General features: G+C 37.1%; 2 protein-coding genes across 2 annotated transcripts; one reads left to right on the top strand and one right to left on the bottom strand.

The window, feature by feature from the left end:
- The first annotated feature begins 10817 nt into the window (after window positions 1-10817).
- On the top strand, window positions 10818-16027 carry LOC18031060 (calmodulin-binding transcription activator 5). Its single transcript, XM_006414320.2, has 13 exons — window positions 10818-11019; window positions 11580-11705; window positions 11809-11924; window positions 12015-12103; window positions 12219-12264; window positions 12445-12562; window positions 12721-12849; window positions 12970-13028; window positions 13112-13519; window positions 13774-14474; window positions 14569-15118; window positions 15208-15504; window positions 15646-16027. The coding sequence occupies exons 1-13, from the start codon at window positions 10956-10958 to the stop codon at window positions 15694-15696; spliced, it is 2754 nt and encodes a 917-aa protein (XP_006414383.1). The 5' UTR covers window positions 10818-10955; the 3' UTR covers window positions 15697-16027.
- LOC18031058 (dihydrolipoyl dehydrogenase 2, chloroplastic) lies at window positions 16008-20031 on the bottom strand. The gene is made up of 15 exons (XM_024150052.1): window positions 19596-20031; window positions 19271-19417; window positions 18969-19103; window positions 18754-18871; window positions 18515-18639; window positions 18181-18306; window positions 18004-18084; window positions 17494-17556; window positions 17324-17398; window positions 17171-17249; window positions 16952-17052; window positions 16739-16852; window positions 16523-16636; window positions 16348-16419; window positions 16008-16255 (listed from the first exon to the last, which is right to left on the bottom strand). Exons 1-15 carry the CDS (start codon window positions 19914-19916, stop codon window positions 16205-16207), a joined length of 1722 nt encoding a protein of 573 aa, XP_024005820.1. The 5' UTR covers window positions 19917-20031; the 3' UTR covers window positions 16008-16204.
- Window positions 20032-20264: the final 233 nt, after the last annotated feature.

Below are 20264 nucleotides of genomic sequence, written 5' to 3'. Positions count from 1 at the left end.
AATCTATTATAAGAAAAAAATAATGTTAATATTATTGAAATTAACTACTTACCTAGATCCGGAACACTTGGCGACCGTAGTTTGGTTGTGCGGATCCAACCAGTACTGGACAAGGCCCCGCTAGACGGTATTGGCCATAGGCGCCGGCTTGGCTTTGTCGCCGTCAACCTCCCACTTCCGTTTCCAGTCGGAAACGGTGTTGTTGAGGTGGAATTTGACCTTCTCCTTGAAGACCGTCTCCACACGTCCGTGTGCGGATGTTTCCCAATGCCAGTTTTGCTAGGAAAAAAAAACGAAGTTAGTAATTATTGTAAAAAGTTAAAATTTAAAATTACAATTAAACGAAATGGTAAATTACTTACCGCAAAACATTTGAACCAAGTGTCAAGTGTGGCCTGATCTAGCTTCTTCCAGCTGGTATGGGGTTGTACGAAAAACCCCTTGATGATATCCGCAACGTTACGACCGACTGCATTGTCGGTCGTAAATCTAGTCAAATGGAAAGAGAAAAAGTAAATTAATATCAAATATATAAGAATAAATATTAATTAATTTAAAAATATTGTAGGAAAAAAATTACGTACCAAAAGGTGCCCGGGGCTCGATCCGGATCGAGTTTGTTCATGGTCTCACGACCGGATTGCGCCAGAAGATCCTGTACCGTAAACTGGGCATACGGTATAGGCGGGATCGGATCAGCCTCAGGATCGGCCTGTGCGGGAGCCGCTGGTTCGGCTGATGGTGGTGGAGGCGATGCCGGCTGCGGAACAACGACCGGTTGGGAAACCGTCCGTTGTGTTCCCGAGGACTCCGGGATGGCTGATCCGGTCGCCGAGGTAGACGGGGCTGTACCGTCAGAATCGACGAGCTGTCGGTAGTGAAATCTCTTAGCTCGATGAGCCATATCGACAGAACCTACAAAATTTTTAAAAATTAGTTACTCATTTTTCAAATATTTATTTAAATTTACCAAAATCCGGGCCTAACTAAATTCCGAAACCTAAATCTAAATTCCGAACTTAAATCTAAATTCGAACCTCAATCTAAAATAATATGTAATGAAATTAATTTAACAAAAATACTTACAAATTAATTGGCTGGAGAGTTGGGAGAGAAGGGAGAGGTAGATTTCTAAAGAGATAGAGAGATTTCTAGAGAGAGAGAGGGAAGAGAGGAATGAGCGACGAAGGAGGAAATCTCGCGTCCCTTATATAGATTTTGTGATCGTCGTAAAATCGTCGTAACATTACGACGATTTTACGACGATTCGGTTGTATAACAGTCGGTCCACTGCATGACATGACACGTGTCGTGATAGGAGCATTTGACCGTTACGACGGTTTTACGACGACTAAACCCAAAACCGTCGTAAAATCGTCGTAACGTCTAAACATTCATAACCTCGTACCTCAGATCAAGAGCCTATCCGGTGCAAACGTTACGACGGTTTTACGACGGTTTTGGGTTTAATCGTCGTAAAACCGTCGTACCTTTACGATTATATTACGACGGTTTTACGATGTTTTTTTAAAAAGTGAGTAAACCCTAAATTTTATAAATGGGATATTGCATAAAGAACAATGCAAAGGTTATTGTATCCTAACATATAACAAAAGGTTTACAACTTTGCATGTATAATGGATTTATGACATGAGATAGTAAAAATTGAAATTCCGTAATCTAATATATAATCTTTCACTTAACATTTACGAAAACAAGCATGAACTTGTAAATATGTATGTTTTTTTTCAAATTTTTGATTTTGATCAGATTGATAGCATTTCATATAAAATAAGATAACCAATCAAAAACATTTGTGAAATACCTTACAACCAATAAGATATAAAAGATTCAAATTCTTGGATTTCAACATTACGACGATTTTACGACGAAATAGTGTACGCGTCGTAAAATCGTCGTAACTTTACGACGATATTACGATGGTTCGTCGTAAAGACGTCGTAATGTTGAAACCCTATTCATTCAGGGCTTAAAACCTAGACTTAGGGTTTAAGGTTTAGAAAAACCGTCGTAAAACCGTCGTAAAATCGAATTTTAGGGTTTTTAAAAAATTCAAACAAACAAAGTTACAAATTACATAATAACAAACATTCACTAAATACAATGCATGAAACTCAATCAGATTCATCTTCCTCTATTACTTCATCACCATCACCGTCGTATTCTTCCGCCAAATCGTCATCATCGGTTTCAACAAACTCATCATCACCTTCTTCTTCTGTATCATCGGGAAGATCTTCAACTTGCCTGTTCCGAGGGTCTATTAAGAAAATCTCATCATCAACATCTGGTTCAGACAGATCTACGCAAGTGTCCTGTTGAAGTGGAACATCCTCAACCCCTACAATCTTGCCCCTCGGAGCCACTTTAACTACTGCTAACCATGAAATTCCTGTTAATCGAACTCGAGGGTATGGCAGAAACGTTACCTGTTCTGCTTGAGAAGCTAATATACATGGCTCAAAACTGTTGTACCGTCGTGATTTGTTCACGTCAACAACTCCAAACTTGTTTAGACGTACCCCTCGTCCAACAGTTGGATCAAACCAATCACATTTGAAGAGAACAGTTTTCAGCCTTAACAATCCAGGATACTATACTTCAATTATTTCTTGCACAACTCCATAAAAATCGATTTCACCCCTCACGCAAACTCCATAGTTAGTTGTCGCCCGATTTCACCCCTCACGCAAACTCCATAGTTATGTGTGAAAAACATAGCCCTGAGTGAAATACATTGAGGCTGTAGTTATTTTGGCCATCAGACCTAGTAGTAACTCATGGAACCATGTTGGAAATTCATCTGGATCATTCGGGTCCACCTAATTTGAAAAAAATTCCGCTTTTATTTCTTGATTTCGATATATAGCAAATTAAAGTAGTCTTTTAATTAAAATTTTAAACGTACTTGTCCTTTTAACCACTGGGCATGGTGTTGATCTTTACGATCATTGATTTCAGTTTCAGAAACCCCAGATATGCATTTTTTAACCTCATCAACAAATGTGCTGAGAAAAACAACAAATAGTTATTAATACTGACAACTTTAAAAAAGATATTATTAATTAAATTACGTATGTGCACTGTGATAATCTTTTTTATTGGACCACCAAACATCTTTTAGTTTTCCACTAAGACATCCAATCGGCGAGAATATGTCAGATACACCTTCAACAGCATATGTATGACCAACTCCTCCATCATCATATCGACGAGTAGCTCTTTTGCGTGTTCGTACTTTCGGTGCAAAATAGTATGAAGTGAAGTGTGAAGTCTCTTGCGTCAAGCTTCCCGCCACAATTGAGCCTTCCACTTTAGCTAGGTTTTTGGATTTACCTTTATAATGCTTCATGAAACGCTCGAACGGATACATCCACCTGTACTGAACGGGTCCACCGAGCTCTGCTTCGTGTGGGAGATGAACAGGAAGATGTTCCATAACATCAAAAAATGATGGTGGGAAGATCTTTTCCAAATTGCACAACAAGATTGGAATATTCAATGCCAGTTGTGATATTACATCAACTGATAATGTTCGTGTACTAAGATCCCGAAAGAAAGCACCAATGCCTCCAATAGCTTCATGGACGTTTTTGGGTAAGAGTTCAGCAAATGCAAATGGAAATAATCGTTGCATAAACACATGGGAGTCATGGCTTTTCATCCCAGCAAACTTTACCCCATTCTCAACAGATTTGGAAAGATTAGAGACATACCCATCAGGAAATTTAACGTCAGAAGAAACCCATCTGAACAATGCTGACTTTTGATCTGCACTCAACCGAATACAGGAACTGGTTCTTTCCCGTTTCTCAGTAGATGCAACTCACTTCTGTTGCATAAATCAGGCAAGCCAATCTTGACTTACCATTGTCTTTTGTTCTTCCCGCTACGTTCATAACTATATGCATGATGTTATCAAAAAAGTTTTTTTCAATGTGCATGACATCAAGATTGTGTCTGAGCAGATGGTCTTTCCAATAAGGTAGTTGCCAAAAGATACTTTTCTTGTGCCAATTATGATGAACTCCATAACCTTCAGGCATATTTGCAGGAGTGTGCCAGTTTCCCCCACGAGTTACTGTTTCTTCTGCCCTCCAATGATCGATTTGCGCCTGTATATCAGCTCCTGTTAAATTAACGGGTGGAGGGACATGTACACTTTTGTTCTTCATAAATAACCTTTTGTTCCTCCGATATGGATGGTTATCCGGTAAAAACCTCCGGTGACAATCAAACCAACAAGTTTTTCTACCATGTTTTAGCTGAAACGCATCAGTTCGATGAAGACAATAAGGACAAGATAGCCTCCCATGTGTAGTCCATCCTGATAGCATACCATAAGCGGGGAAATCGCTTATTGTCCACATTAGCACAGCCCGCATAGTAAAATTTTTCCTCGTAGAACAGTCATATGTACGAACGCCAGTATACCATAACTGATTCAACTCATGTATGAGTGGCTGAAGAAATACATCGAGAGCTCGCTTCGGATGATTTGGACCTGGAACCAAAATACTTAGGAAAAGAAATTTCCTTTGCATGCACAAATCTGGAGGAAGGTTATAAGGAGTTAGGATTACTGGCCATAATGAATATTGTCTACCAGACATACCAAATGGACTAAAACCATCAGTGCACAGACCAAGATAGACATTCCGTTTGAACTTAGCAAAATCTGGGTATACCATATTGAAGTGTTTCCATGCATTTGCATCTGATGGATGAACAACTTCTCCATCTACTTGTGTATGTTCCGCATGCCATCTCATTGATGCAGCTGTCCTTTCAGATTAATAAAGCCGTTTTAACCTATCAGTTATAGGGAGATACCACATATGTTGGTACAATATCCTTTTACGCCCACCAGTTTGCGGCCTGTATCTTGGTTTTTGGCAAAATCGACATTCCTCCAGCTGATCATCATCTTTCCAAAAAATCATACAATTGTCAACACATACATCTGTCATCTCAGAAGGTAGACCAAGACTAAAAATCAACTTCTGAATTTCATAGTATGTTCCGGTTGCCAAGTTATCCTCCGGTAGATACTCCTTCAGAAGATCAGCCCAATCATCCATGCAAACCTCAGCCAGGTTATGATCTGTTTTAATTGACATCATCCTAGCTGCCAACGATAATTTAGACAAGCCTTCTCTACATCCTTTGTAGATTGGCTGATTAGCATTGTCTAACAAATCATAAAATCGTTTGGCATCTACATTAGGTTCCTCAACAGCATTACCCGTATGCGTTTCATGAAATGCATCAGTCACCATTTCATGCATCCTATCATGATCTACACTTTGGTCATATTGATACTGATTAGGCTGATGACCATAATTCGATTCATCAATATCAACATGACTTTGATAATTACTACTACTACCAGCATTCCCAGTATTACTGCCATATCCTTTTCCATGTAGATACCAAACAAAATATTGCGGCATAAACCATCTATTTAATAAATGCGTCCACACGGTTTTTGTTAGTGTAAACCTCATATTCTTGCATTTCAAACAAGGACAAAACATCTTCCCACTATCTTTCGTTCTCTCCATATTTGTAGCCTGATACATAAATATTTCTAACCTGTTCTTGAACTCTTCTGTCAACGCCCCATCTGAATCCTTACACATATACATCCAACTTCTTAGCTCGTATATAGACATCTTGAAAATAAACTCACAATACTATCTATTTTTATTGATTAGACAATAAAGGAGATGGTCTCTTGTGTCACGTCTAGCCACGTGAATAGAGTAAATTAACCTTATAATATTATTACTTCTTTTTTTCAAAGTAATATAACTCTTAATTCGGGTTTCCGGCAATGGACAACCCAATATATAAGGATTTACAACACTATACTAAAATTTAAGAGACCTACAATGGGTCTCCAAGATGAAGATGCTCTTATGTTTGAATGATGATGTGTTGTGATTGAATGAACGAATGAAGATCTATTTATAGGAAAATTTTGGGCTTTACAACGCTTTTACGACGACTTTTTACGACGGTTTTACATTCAACAATAATATTACGACGAGTTTACGACGATTTTGCGATAAAATTTTTCATCTACAATTGTTAGGTAAACATGTTTTAAATGTTTTTCACCTAACTCCTTTTTCGACGTAAAATCGTCGTAATATGTACATCGAAATGTAGTCGTCGTATATTCGTCATAATTTTGCGACGAATTTACGACGGTTTTACATTTACTAGCAAATCTCTCGTTATCGATGTACAATCGTCGTAATTCGTCGTAAATTGTACGTCGAGTTTACGACGATTTTTTTATACGACGGTTTTACGACGGTTTTTAAATTAGACGTTAGATCGTCGTAAAATCGTTGTAAATTTGCGACGATTTAAAAACCGTCGTAATGGACCGTTGGAAAACGATTGTTTTCTTGTAGTGAAAATTATCATATTTTAAATTCAGAAATTAAATAATAAATATACATTATCAGATGAGAAATAAAGATTTTCCATATACTTTTTAATAGATATAAAAGACAATTATATCATTTCCTATTTTAATTATTTTTTGTTATTTTATTTGATGTAATAATTTACAACATAAAAATTATTTTTTAAATGTGCTTACTTAAATAATATAATAGAGATTTGACCAATAAACGCAAATTAAAAAGCGAAGTTATTTTCGAAATTTAATCTACAGACAAAAAATTTGACTCATCAATTCAAAATTTAAAATAAGGTCATTTCTCATTCCTTTTGACTATTGGTTTATTTAATAAAATTTGGCATGGGCAAAAGATGAACCCAGTACGTAATACTATATTCCAACAAAATGTGAAAAATCTTAATAATGAACGTCAGAATTGAGAAGCAGTTGAAATATTGTTGATATTATAGTAGTTTTCAAATAAATATCTTAATGTAGTTAAACATTTTTTTGGACTAGTTTTTTTTTGTAGTTTACAGCAATACAGTGTAGAGAATCTCTTTAACAAATCCAATTCAACACAAACAAGCCTAATGAAGTGTACAAAAACTCATGTAATTACTATTTAGGTTTCCTTGCAAGTGGTTATTAAAAAATTAAATGCAACATAAAGCTCTAGTGAATTATCTTAAGTTCTTAACTAAGTAGATTGTTTTCTTTGCATTTGAAGATATAAAGCTAGCTCTAGTGAATTAGTTATTTTCAAGATGCACTCACACCTTTACTCCAGGATTGCTTTAGATGCACTCACACCTTTACTCCAGGATTGAAGTGGGATATAATGTTAGAAAAACATTTGTCTAACTGGTCGCACTGTCAATTTTTGAATAATATTACATTACATTGTAAACCACCTTCACTATTTGATATGACATGACTTTCTCAATGCCAGGTCCAAATCCTCTCGCGAAATCTTCTCTGCTTCTAGAGTATTTGCCCAAAACCAAATCAATATAATCTCAATTCGAAAGGATTATGGGCTCTAGTTACAAATCTTGTTGGTTAAAAGTATGATATCTATACGAACTTTATTTATTAAATTAAACAAACATTTGAGGAAAAGGGATACGTACTAGTTGATATGTTGGGATTATTAGTTGACTTAGTTTTTAAATGTCCATACAAAGACTCAAACGAAATGTTTCAGTGAATTGAATCTGAGCTACAAAACGACGGTGAAATGACATATGAAGTTAAAACCCAACAACTACACCATATGATTTCATGACATGTTCTGATTTGATCTACATTATTTATATGATAAGCTTATTATACTTGTAATATATTAATCATTTTGTTATTCCAGGCTATCTATCCATCAAAGTTGCAGTAATTATTTTTTTCTCTCTGCTTTTTCCGCTATACACTAGACTATTTCGGTGCTAGTTAAAAGTGCTATACTTTTATTTGTTTATTTCTGTTAAAGGATGAGATAAGAGAAGTTGGATGCAAAAGGAATCCAGTTCCACAGGAATTTCCTGTTTAAACGCATTTTTTATTAACTTCAGAGGGAAATCTTTATTTGTGTTTTTACAGTGGAAAGTGAAAGCTATATTTTAAAGGCGAATAACGGAATAACTGTGGGAGTAATTTTGTCCAATGGCCGAAGATTCTTGATATAGTCGGTAGAGATTAAAAACAAAATAAACAAAAATCACAAGAGAAAGTACGTTGTTGTATGAGACAAGGCAATGAACGACATATTATACAACAATCCAATGAAATAGAATTGGATAAAATAGTTAACTAAAGAGAAATTACCCTAGCTAGGTGATATAACTGCATGTGATCAAACAATGAATTAACTATCATGTATGATATAAGTACTAGACAAATTAAATAACAAAAGAGGAATTAATATTAAAATACTATAATTACACCATAAAAGTTTTAGCCACTACTTTAAAATGCATGCCATTTCACAGATATGCGGGCCTCTAGATTGTATAATAGAACTGGAGTTCGCAAGTCCAAAGTTCCTCGTTTGATATCATGGCCGGTTATGTGTGCAGTAAAAACAAAAATATAATTTTCGCCATTTGTTAAATTCATGATAAATTACACCAAAATCATGCCACTACACTAATTAACCCTTACTTAAATATGTATATGGTTTACGTTAATAATGTACATACTTTTAATACAAAGTCTATACACATTTAATTAGAGTATACCTAAAACTCATTGGCCAAACGTTACTGTCATTTTGTTACATATTTAATGCAAACTAGGTCTCAAATTTTTTTAGTTGGAAATTTTATTTTTCGTTAGTTTTTCCTGCGGATAAAACTAATTAAGCATATTAGATATGTGATAAGAGATTCTCCTAATCTTATTCGAAAACTTGAAATTATAATATTCATAACTTTTGAAAAGGTGTATATAGTCTGAAACTGTTGTCGGAGTTCACTTATATTTTATGTTCTTGAACAAAAATAATCTGAGTTCACGTAAAACAAATATTACTACAAAATCATCTAGATTTCTATAAATTTCAGAGGAATTTAGTTTAGGTTTCGACCTAAAATTTCTTCAGTCAAAAAGGAAAGATACTGCAAATTTGAAATGTTCCGAATTCTATGTTATATTAGGAGTTGTTACTATCTAAACTTTTTTTTTGAACATTATATTATATAAACTTCAATAAGTATATAACAAAATAAATCGAATTCTATGAATTGCATGTCATTTATTTATCTGTTATATATAGCGTGCGTGGTTATTATAAAAGATTATCTTAGTATGATTTTGTTTTAATAGAAAAAAACGTTGGAGTAATATAGTAGGATTTTTTTTTACCTAGGGCACAAAATTAATCAAACAAGGCCGTAATCAAATGAGCGACTATTTTTTTCTTGAGTAATTGGGAACATTTTAAATATTTTATTGAATCTATATGCGCCTTCAAGCTACATCCGCCCGTGGTTTTGGTGGTCTTTTCGAAAAACAACAATATTATTTTTATAATACACCACTCTGTAGAAATCTCGATCCCCATTGCTTCAATCATCCTCGAGAAAGAGCAGTTTATTTATTTAATATAAAACTCTCTTCAAAAAATACATCAATTATTAAAATCATATTAAAACAATATACTTAGAGAAGTTCACACTTAAAAAAACAAAAAAAAACCAAATGTAATTGGCTAAACAATAGCTTAACACGTAAGTCCAATTATTTCCGGATAAGAAATGCTATTGGTGTTTAGTCTTAAAACACCGTAATTTTTTCTCTACAAGAATTTGGTCCGTCCGGTTAAGTGTCTTTTTCACTGTTCTTCAATGTTGGCTTCTTTCGAAACAGTCTTTACTGTTCATCGTATCTTTCAGTATTTGTCAACTAGTAAAAGGGCAAGCTCGTGAATGGGACCCATATCTCGAAAGAGCCAGTCAAATCATGCCACGTTTTTTACTATGTCTATAGTTTTGTCACACGCGGAAAATGAGAGATGTTCGTATTAACTTTGAAGGATGCCATTTTATTCCTTACAGTGAAATGGCTTAATGCTTTCACCTAATTCACTCTGCCCCACTTCTTTATTGTCTTTTAACATCTACGCAAGAGTTCTCGAACTATCAATTTACTTTAAGTTCACAACGAATTTAATATAACATTTCTCAATTTACATCCTTTTCTTTCAAGCTCTCAATTTACTGCTTATTTGCCTACTTTCTATCAAAACATTCATAAAGAATTGATCAATACTCAAATATACTAAACATGCTTATGTATGTAGTCTAGTTGTTAACACTTATAGAAAACAGGACATAAGTTTTACATTCTTTCGAATTTATATTCTACTGACGAATGTAAACAAAATATTCATACACCATAAAATGTACGAAAGAAAATAAAAATCAATTAAAAGTTCGATAAATAAGAAGTTTTTTGGGGTTTTTTACAATGTGATTAGTAGGATTTGCTCGATTATTTAGTTAACAAAAAATACTAACATAATTAATTAAGTGGACTTAGATATTTTATAATTTGATTGAGCTATAGTTGAGAAAATTAAACAATGATTTGAAAAGAAGAAAAGTGTATTACTCTTTAATTTTAAAAGCTCTGGATTTTATTAAAACGTATATAATGATACATGAAAGTTTTATAGATCTTGATTTTGAAGGTTGCAAAAAAGTGTAAAATTAAATATTTAGGGGTGTAAATGGTGAAAAACAAAATTAAAATCAGCTGAATCGTCAACGCAGACCATTTAATCTTTGTTGTCTTAAAATAAATTAAAATTAATATTTAGTGGAATAGCTCAAAATCGGAAATTTCCGTTTTTTTGTTTGTTTTGTTTTCCTCTCTCTCTCTCTCATCATTTCGTAATTTCTCAATTTCTGTGTTTACACACTCTCCATCGACTTGTAATTTCACTTTTCTTAGGGTTCTTCTTCATCGGGACTTTTTTTTTCCCCTGGCGAAGATCATCGGACGTGTCTGGAAACCGGAGATGACCGGCGATGATTCCGGCAAGCTTCTCGGCTCGGAGATTCATGGATTCCATACTTTGCAAGGTTTGCTCTTAAGCTGATCGTTCGCGTTGATTCATGACAAAATTAGTTGACTGTGTTTTTTTGTTTTATGTTCTGTTCTTTTTTGGTTTTCCTTTAAATTCGCACGACAATCGCTTGTCTAAGCTTTCATTCACCGATCATTTTCCCCATTCATATTGTCCTGGGTTTTGGTCTTTTCCGATTACTCTTGACTCTCGCAGCTATTGAACTATATAATTTGCAGATAATTGTGGAATCGATCTAATGTGGTGAATTGGATAAGAATTCACCGACATTTAGGCAGATTAATAGGATAGAGAAAACTTTGATTTCGAGTCGAAGCAGATAATTTGGTCATCAGGAGACTTTTCGTAACCCACTAAATTCGTCAATTGTTGATGAGCATGTCTCAGTATATTCAGAGTTCATACTTTTATTCATATGAAAAGAAAATTTAAATAAAAGGTTAAGTATCAAACAAAAGTTAGATGTATCCGTAGATAAATGAAATTTGTGCTTAATATTTCTTGAGGTTCTTTCGTCGATTATTGACAGTTTTTGTTTTTAATTGTGTGTTGCAGATCTAGATATACAAACGATGTTGGAGGAAGCATACAGTAGGTGGCTCCGGCCAAATGAGATCCATGCTCTCCTTTGTAACCATAAATACTTCACCATCAACGTCAAGCCAGTGAACTTACCCAAAAGTAATCAATATTGAAATTTCTTTCAAATTTTGTTCTTTAGGATAAATCTTTTATTTAAACTTTTGATTCTGTCAAATTTTTTGAATATGTTTGTATCTGGCAGGTGGCACGATTGTGTTGTTCGACCGTAAGATGTTGAGGAACTTTAGAAAAGATGGTCATAACTGGAAAAAGAAAAAAGATGGAAAGACAATTAAGGAAGCTCACGAACACCTTAAAGTGAGGGTTTCTTTAAGTCTTTTAAGTTCATACCTGCTCTTGTCTCCTCTGCTCATGTGTGATCTCTGATTATTGTTATTCCATCTTTAGGTTGGTAATGAGGAACGGATTCATGTCTACTATGCCCACGGTGATGATAACCCTACATTCGTTCGAAGGTGTTACTGGTTATTGGATAAGTATGTGTCAGTAAAAGATTATCGGTTTATCCTTTGTAGTTGATTTGATGCCTTCTTTTCCTCTACTTTATTTCTGAAGGTTATGAAAATAAATCACCTCTTCCTATTATGGCAGGTCTCAGGAGCACATAGTTCTTGTCCACTATCGTGAGACACATGAGGTTTTCTACCTATCCCCAGCTTTTCTCTGATTTTTTTTTTTTTTTTTTTTATGTTAGATGTGGTTATAAATTAAAATGATGTATTTTTGTTGTCGAATAGCTTACAGCCTTCTCTTGGCAGATTTTAGTTACAAAAGACAATATTCATTTGCAGCCCTCTGAGGAATTTTGGTAAAACAGGTTCAGGCAGCTCCAGCAACACCTGGGAACTCGTACTCAAGTTCGATCACTGACCACTTATCACCAAAACTTGTGTCTGAAGATATCAATTCTGGTGTCCGTAATACTTGTAATACAGGTAAGAAGGAGTCTCTTGGTGATCTTAAGCTTTTGCGATTCAAACTTTTGGTGTATATTGGCAATTCTTCCGGATTGTCGTTTAGTGTATGTTAAAATATGTTCTTCATTTGGAGTTCTTTTAGAAGGATGGACATTTACCACATTTGTTTTTTGAAGGGTATGAGGTGCGCAGCAACAGTATGGTTGCTAGAAATCATGAGATTAGGCTTCATGAGATCAACACACTTGATTGGGATGAGCTTCTAGTACCAGCAGAGATTAGCAACCAGTGTCCACCAACAGAAGGTACTTATATCACTTGAGCTTTTTCTTTTCATATTTTCTCTGCTTGTTGTAAAAAGGGAGCAATGAGATGATGCTGAAAAACACTTGACAATTTGTTTTGCATTTGTGCTCTGCTTTCAGACGATGTGTTGTACTTCACAGAACAGCTCCAAACTGCGCCTAGGGGATCTGCAAAGCAAGTGAGTGAAATTAAATTTTCAAGCCTGCAAGTGGCTTTGCCTGTCTTTCTGTTCACCATTTTGACGTCTTGTTCATTGTGCAGGGAAATCACCTTGCAGGCTACAACGGATCAACAGATGTACCATCATATCTCGGTCTCGGAGATCCTGTTTATCAAAATAAAAATCCATGTGTAGCTGGAGAATTTTCTAGTCAGCATTCGCACTGTGTGGCAGATCCGAATCCCAGTGCAACAGTTGGTGATCAAGCGGGTGATGCTTTGCTGAACAACGGTTATGGAAGTCAAGAAAGTTTTGGTAGATGGGTGAACAACTTCATAAGTGACTCCCCTGGTTCAGTGGAGGATCCTTCCCTTGATGGTGTATTTACTCCTGGGCAGGATTCATCTACTACTCCTGCTTCGTTTGATTCTCACTCCAACATACCGGAGCAAGTATTCAACATAACTGATGTTTCACCTGCCTGGGCCTACTCGACAGAGAAAACAAAGGTTCCTCGAGTCAAACCCTTTTTTTCAATGTACTTTTTTTTTTATCATGTCACCGTTGGCTGGTCCTATAACTGAACAAAATCTTGCATTCACGGAATTGTCGTTTTAGTCATGAATCTTGAAACTTGTATAAGTAAAGCATATCATTGTGAGAGTCGTCTCTATTTCATATTGCGTCTTAAAACTATGTCTCAAGATCTAAGTAGCATTTTCTTGCTGTAAAGAGATTAACCATTTGCATGCTAACTTTGCAGATTCTTGTAACTGGATACTTTCACGAAAGCTTCCAACATTTTGGAAGATCAAACCTCTTCTGCATTTGTGGAGAGTTGCGTGTCACCGCAGAGTTTCTCCAGATGGGGGTTTATCGTTGCTTCCTTCCCCCTCAATCTCCTGGGGTGGTGAACCTTTATCTAAGTGCCGATGGGAACAACCCAATCAGCCAGTTATTCAGCTTCGAACACCGCTCAGTTCCAGTTATTGAAAAAGCCATCCCTCAGAACGACCAGCTATACAAGTGGGAAGAATTTGAGTTCCAAGTCAGACTTGCTCATCTTCTTTTCACTTCTTCGAATAAAATCAGCGTTTTCTCAAGCAAAATCTCACCTGATAACCTGCTAGAGGCTAAGAAACTTGCCAGCAGGACTTCCCATCTCTTAAACAGTTGGGCGTATTTAATTAAGTCAATCCAGGCGAATGAGGTTCCTTTTGATCAAGCGAGGGACCATCTCTTTGAGCTTACTCTGAAAAACAGGCTAAAGGAGTGGCTTTTGGAGAAAGTGATTGAAAACCGCAACACAAAGGAGTATGACTCTAAAGGCCTTGGAGTGATCCACCTCTGTGCCGTCCTTGGATACACTTGGTCGATCCTTCTCTTCTCGTGGGCAAGTATATCTCTGGATTTCCGTGATAAGAATGGTTGGACCGCTCTTCATTGGGCAGCATTCTATGGAAGGTAAGATAACTCAAATCTTTGAAGTAATACGAGATTTACTAATCTTCATTTTCGCTTCAGTTTACTTATTTTCCTTGTATTATTCTTTCAAAAGGGAGAAAATGGTGGCTGCTCTTTTGTCTGCCGGGGCAAGGCCAAACTTGGTGACAGACCCGACTAAGGAATACCTCGGCGGCTGCACGGCGGCTGATCTGGCACAGCAGAAAGGTTATGATGGTTTAGCAGCTTTTCTTGCTGAGAAATGTCTTGTAGCACAGTTCAGTGACATGAAAATAGCTGGAAACATCACTGGCAACCTTGAGGGCATCAAGGCAGAGACGTCAACAAACCCAGGGAATGCAAATGAAGAAGAGCAGAGCCTGAAGGACACTCTGGCTGCATACAGAACAGCTGCAGAGGCGGCGGCGAGGATTCAGGGAGCGTTCAGGGAGCACGAGCTGAAAGTCAGGTCAAGCGCGGTTAGGTTTGCTAGCAAAGAAGAAGAGGCCAAAAACATAATAGCCGCGATGAAGATCCAGCATGCGTTTCGCAACTACGAGACGCGTAGGAAGATCGCAGCCGCTGCTCGGATTCAGTACAGGTTCCAAACATGGAAAATGAGGAGAGAGTTTCTGAACATGCGGAATAAGGCGATTAGGATCCAGGTGTGAAAGAATATTCTGCCATAATTTATAACCTGAACTGCTCTTTGCTTTAGAAAACGCTGATATGATGTTTTCTTCTGTTGATGTAGGCTGCGTTTAGAGGGTTCCAAGTGAGAAGGCAGTACCAGAAGATAACATGGTCGGTGGGAGTTCTTGAGAAGGCGATTCTGAGGTGGAGACTTAAGAGAAAAGGATTCAGAGGGCTTCAGGTTAACCAACCTGAGGAGAAGGAAGGGAGTGATACGGTGGAAGATTTCTACAAGACAAGTCAGAAACAAGCGGAGGAGCGGCTCGAGAGGTCAGTGGTTAAAGTCCAGGCCATGTTCCGGTCCAAGAAGGCTCAGCAAGATTATAGGAGGATGAAACTGGCTCATGAAGAAGCTCAGGTGAAATCACTTTCTTTTTTGCTTTCTTTCTATTTTCCTTGCTCAAATTCAAATATATATTGTTAGTAAAGGATTAGGACACAGTTTCACGTATATAGAGTTTGATGATTAATCTATGTTAAAACATAAAATGTGATACAGCGGGAGTATGATGGGATGCAAGAGCTTGATCAAATGGATATGGAGAGCTGAATGAGTGAATGGGATGGAATATAATAAAGAAAAGTGGTCGTGGAACTGTAAATTTGTGTACATGACAAGGGGTAATTTCGACCTTTTCGAAGCTGTTTTCAAAAAAGTTTCAAAGGGTACTATGGTAATCAACCCTGGAGCTGGGATATTTCCATAGAGCGTCTTGTCGTTAGTTTTTTCTTTTTGTTTTGTTTGGAGGACGGTGCTAGTTATGTGACTGTGAGATATGACCGCTAAAAAGCTAAACGATTTTTAGACGTTTTGTCTATAAATCTCCTTTCTACTGTTTTCTATTTTGGATTCCTGACTTATAAAAAGTATATTTTAATTATGTGTCTGTCACAATCTGTTTATCATTCTGTTGAAATAAGAATCTAAGATATAATTTAAAAAAAAATCATGAAACAAATGTACGTGAAATCCAGAGTATACATAGAGAATGTCGCTTAAGTACAAATGTCTTCTTCCACAAAACTTTTGTTACAGGCTGATCTCGAATTCTCCTTGTTTATACAGCAACTTTTACACCTTGTGCCGTTGTTGAAGCTGGACTTTCGACCTGAAAGCGAGACAAGCAAGAGTTTGGTTTACTCCCAAAAAGATTTATTTTCTATCAATCAGAGAATTGCAGAAATAGATTATTGTATTTACCTTGGCTGCTTTAAACAGTTCGTCTACAACTTCAGACAGAGTTGGATGTGCATGTACCGCAAGTTTTATGTCCTGCAAAATTATCATCAAAAAGCCAGCAAATGTCATAATCTAAAGCTCAATGATTAAAATCAGGAACAGGTTGGTTAGTAAGGAAAAAAAAAAGAACACTTGCCTGAATGCGTGTTCCTAAAGCAATCGCGTTAGATGCTTCGTGAATAAGATCAGCAGCATGCAATCCAAAGATATGAACTCCAAGGATTTCACCATTGTCAGGTCTGTATATCATCTGCGCACATAAAGAGCGTGTTCAGATATCTTCTCGGTCACTTCGAAGACTATAAATAACTTCCTTTACTATTATTTTTTTCGATTTAGTTCTTCTCTTAACCTTAGCGAGTCCTTCTCCTTCATTTTCAGCTAGGGCCTTTGTGTTTGCCTTGAAACTTGTCTTGGAAATACTTACTTTAAATCCCTCTTTCTCGGCTTTCTCTCTCGCTTGAGGCTGGGAATTGCAGAAATGATTAGCAAAACATAAAAGGCTGTGGTTACAGTTTTAAAATAAAATGAAAGACAAAAAATCTGCTAAGGGGTCGAGAATTACCTCTGTTAATCCCACCATGCTGATTTCGGGATGAGTAAAACAAGCAGCTGGGATGCTAAGATGATTAAGCACATGATCTCTACCTGTGACTTGCTCCACCACTAGCCCAACACAAGTAGATGCAGAGAGTTTACTAAGAGATCGATTAAACATACTTAACTGTAAAAAATGAAAAAAAGACTGATGGACTAATAGTGGAGTAATGATAATCAATTTTACCAGAAATTCCTTGGGCACTGGCTGCATGAGCGAGCATCAGTTTACCATTGGCATCACCGATGCAGTACAAGTGTGGAACCTATCAACCAAGAGTGACTCCGTAAGAAACTGGTGGTAAGTAATATAGTGTGAGCATATGAAAATAACACTAACCAGCTTTCCATTTCCATCGATAACACGCATTCGATCATCAACTGGTATAAAACCTCTCTGCGTAGCTACATTGATCTGTGTGGAAAACACAGCTTCAGAGCTATTTCTTTCATAACCAAAAGTGAAAAAGAATTATTAAAAACAGGATGCGGTATATTGTCATCTCTTACATTTTCCAGGCCAAGACCATTGGTAAAAGGTGCTCTTCCTGTAGCAATAAGAGCAGCGTCCACCTTGTAAAAAGAATATAAGGTCACACTATCAGCACAAGAAAAAAAAATCCCATAGACGTGTCAATTGTGATAGAATTCAAAGACATTTCTATTTCTTATTCTTTTGTTGGAGAAAAAATGAAGTTCTACAAAATGAGAAGCCCTAATTAACCTACGCAAGTATGCATGTAATAGTTTATACACTTCTGCTCGTGGTACGCCCGCATGGAAATAGTAAAAGCGCCACAATATCGTACTGAGATTAGTGAGGACCAAAAAAGTGAGAAAATACTTCTAGGGATCCACTTAAAGCACATAGCTGGTAGGCCATGAGATTAAGTCTCGGATTTGAGTACTAAGAAGCAACACAGTCATTCTCTTATGCTTCATCATTAGTCCTTCCAGAAAATAGCTTTGTAAACACGTCAGAGGTACTTAAAAAGCTCTTTTATACGACATTTTATTTACCTCCAAAGTATCCTTGGGTTCCTTGGTTTTGGCATCAATAAGCTCAATCATCACTGGTCTTCCATCTTTTGCTGGAGTGATCTGTAAAGAAGAGTTTAAAACAGATAATAAAATCCACAAACAAACTGTACAAGAAAGAAATCATATATAGAAATATGTGTGAGGTAAAAGGCTTACTTTGCTTGCAAAGACTCCAGTATGATAGTCAATCTTTCTTGGATTTATCAGAACCCTTTGAGCCAGCTTACTGATCTCAGGATCAAATCCAGGCATCAGCTGATCCAGCGCCTCAATAAATGTTACCTGCACAAAAAATTTCACCAAGTTTGGTCACTTCCTGGATTTCTACTACCTCACAAACCTTAGGTAACTAAAACATAGCCATAGCTCATTTTCAGCATCATAAGGGCCTTTCGTTACTATTGAGAGAAATAAATACTTAATCGAAAGCTACAAACAAACACCACTTGCTCAGACTAACGCAAATAATTACTACACACTAACATGTTACCTCACTTCCAAGGGCCGTGTAAACATCACTGAACTCAAGACCGATATAACCACTTCCTACTATCGCAATCCAGTCAGGAACAGACTCCAATTTCAATGCATGGTCACTTGTGATAACAGTCTTTCCTACAGAACAAAAATATGAGGAATTTTATAGTGCTTGCTATACTAACAGAGACGAGACGTTTTATGTTTTGAGCCTCCTCCCCTAGCATGTATATGTTCAAACAAAACACATACCATCAACTTCAATTCCTTTCGGGACAAACGGTACAGATCCAGTTGCGATGATTATATCTTTCGCGGTGATAATATTGTCAGGGAAACCAACCTTCCCATATTTAACCTTTTGTGGCCCCTTAAAAAGTACACGAAAAACTAAAAAGTATTAGGGGTCACAAATTAAGAACAGCATATCTTGTCGAGTTATCAACCAAAGACAATAACATACTGACCAGAACAGAGCCAAACCCTGTCAAAATGTCAACACCAAGTGCCTTCATTGAATTGGTGAGATTATTCCTAATTTTGGTAGCCAGGTTACTTGCATGGTCAGCCACACCCTGACGGTCATAACCGGCAGCTGAAACCTGTTATCCGAGGGAGACAAAGGAAGCAAGATAGATTCAGAGCCAAGGACATAGTATCCAAAATCAAACTTTTGAGCATCTACAGTCATTTCATGGACTATTAGTTGCATAATTCCACACCAGAAATCAAAAGAGGCAACACTAGCTGCTGCATAAGTTCATATTACCTGCAGACCAAAGGCCTTCATGTGATGTTCGTTCTGGAGCTCTCGCATCCTACCACTAACAGCAAGGAGAGCTTTGGAAGGCACACAACCTCTGTTAACGCAAGTTCCTCCTACAACATCTCCTTCAATGATGGCAGTTTTGAGTCCCTATTGAATCAAAAACTCACCCGATGAGATCATGAATACATACGATTACCAAATTGGCAAAGAAGATGTAGCATATGATTCCACTATTAAGCATTTTTCCAATTTTGCCGTCTCAATTAAGCACGAAAAAATCGGAAGAAAGTATAATTGAACAAAGAGAAGAGGAAAGATAGAAGACCTTCTCGACGGCTTGCAATGCAGCTCCGTGGCCGCCAACTCCAGCTCCGATAATGACCAAATCATAATCGAACGATTTCGACGGAGCTCCATTGCCAGCAGCGGAAGAAGAAGCAGCTGCAGAGACTTCGATCCTCCTACTATGAATTCGGAAACGGCACGATGTTAACTGTTTCGACGGAGAGAAACCAAACGCCTCTCGCCGGAGTCCGCAGAACCGGAGATTCCTCGGCGTGGAAGGACCGGCGTTTGATGAACAGAGCGGACGATTCAGGATAGGAAGCGACGCCTGTGAGAAGGAAATAGAGAGAGCTGATTGCATTGTTCGAGAGGGAGAGTGTGAAAGAGATCTGTAGAGATGAAAATGGAGAGTGACGGAGATGACAACGAGCTCACACCGGAGACAAGAGACGAGCGGAGGCGGAGATATCAAAGATGGGACACGTGGCACGTTTCTCGTATTTGAACCAGAGATTTCAAAAATCCGGGTTGATAAATCTCAAGCCCATTGGGCTTTTTTTTATTTCTCGTTTTGATGTTTTTGGATATTATCTTTCTCTTTTCCGGGAGAAGAGCCACGTAGGGAAGGAGAACGGTGAACAGTTCAAACGTCAGACTCCGACACGTGTGGAGCAGCAGAACACGTGTCAAGGAAGTGAGAATAGCTCTT

The sequence above is a fragment of the Eutrema salsugineum genome, unplaced genomic scaffold (assembly GCF_000478725.1).
Source record: "Eutrema salsugineum unplaced genomic scaffold, Eutsalg1_0 scaffold_1, whole genome shotgun sequence".
Classification (NCBI taxonomy): domain Eukaryota; kingdom Viridiplantae; phylum Streptophyta; class Magnoliopsida; order Brassicales; family Brassicaceae; genus Eutrema; species Eutrema salsugineum.
The sequence above is the reverse complement of the archived record's forward strand: the minus strand, read 5'-3'. Positions and strand labels throughout refer to the sequence as shown.

Coding starts and splice junctions, on each gene's coding strand:
- LOC18031060 (XM_006414320.2), top strand. CDS start 10,956: ATGACCGGCGATGATTCCGGCAAGCTTCTCGGCTCGGAGATTCATGGA. Junction 11,925..12,014: donor AAGCTCACGAACACCTTAAA/GTGAGGGTTTCT, acceptor TTCCATCTTTAG/GTTGGTAATGAGGAACGGAT. Junction 12,104..12,218: donor TGTTACTGGTTATTGGATAA/GTATGTGTCAGT, acceptor CTATTATGGCAG/GTCTCAGGAGCACATAGTTC.
- LOC18031058 (XM_024150052.1), bottom strand. CDS start 19,916: ATGCAATCAGCTCTCTCTATTTCCTTCTCACAGGCGTCGCTTCCTATC. Junction 18,307..18,514: donor ACACGGCCCTTGGAAGTGAG/GTAACATGTTAG, acceptor TTTTTTGTGCAG/GTAACATTTATTGAGGCGCT. Junction 16,420..16,522: donor CTTTAGGAACACGCATTCAG/GCAAGTGTTCTT, acceptor ATAATTTTGCAG/GACATAAAACTTGCGGTACA.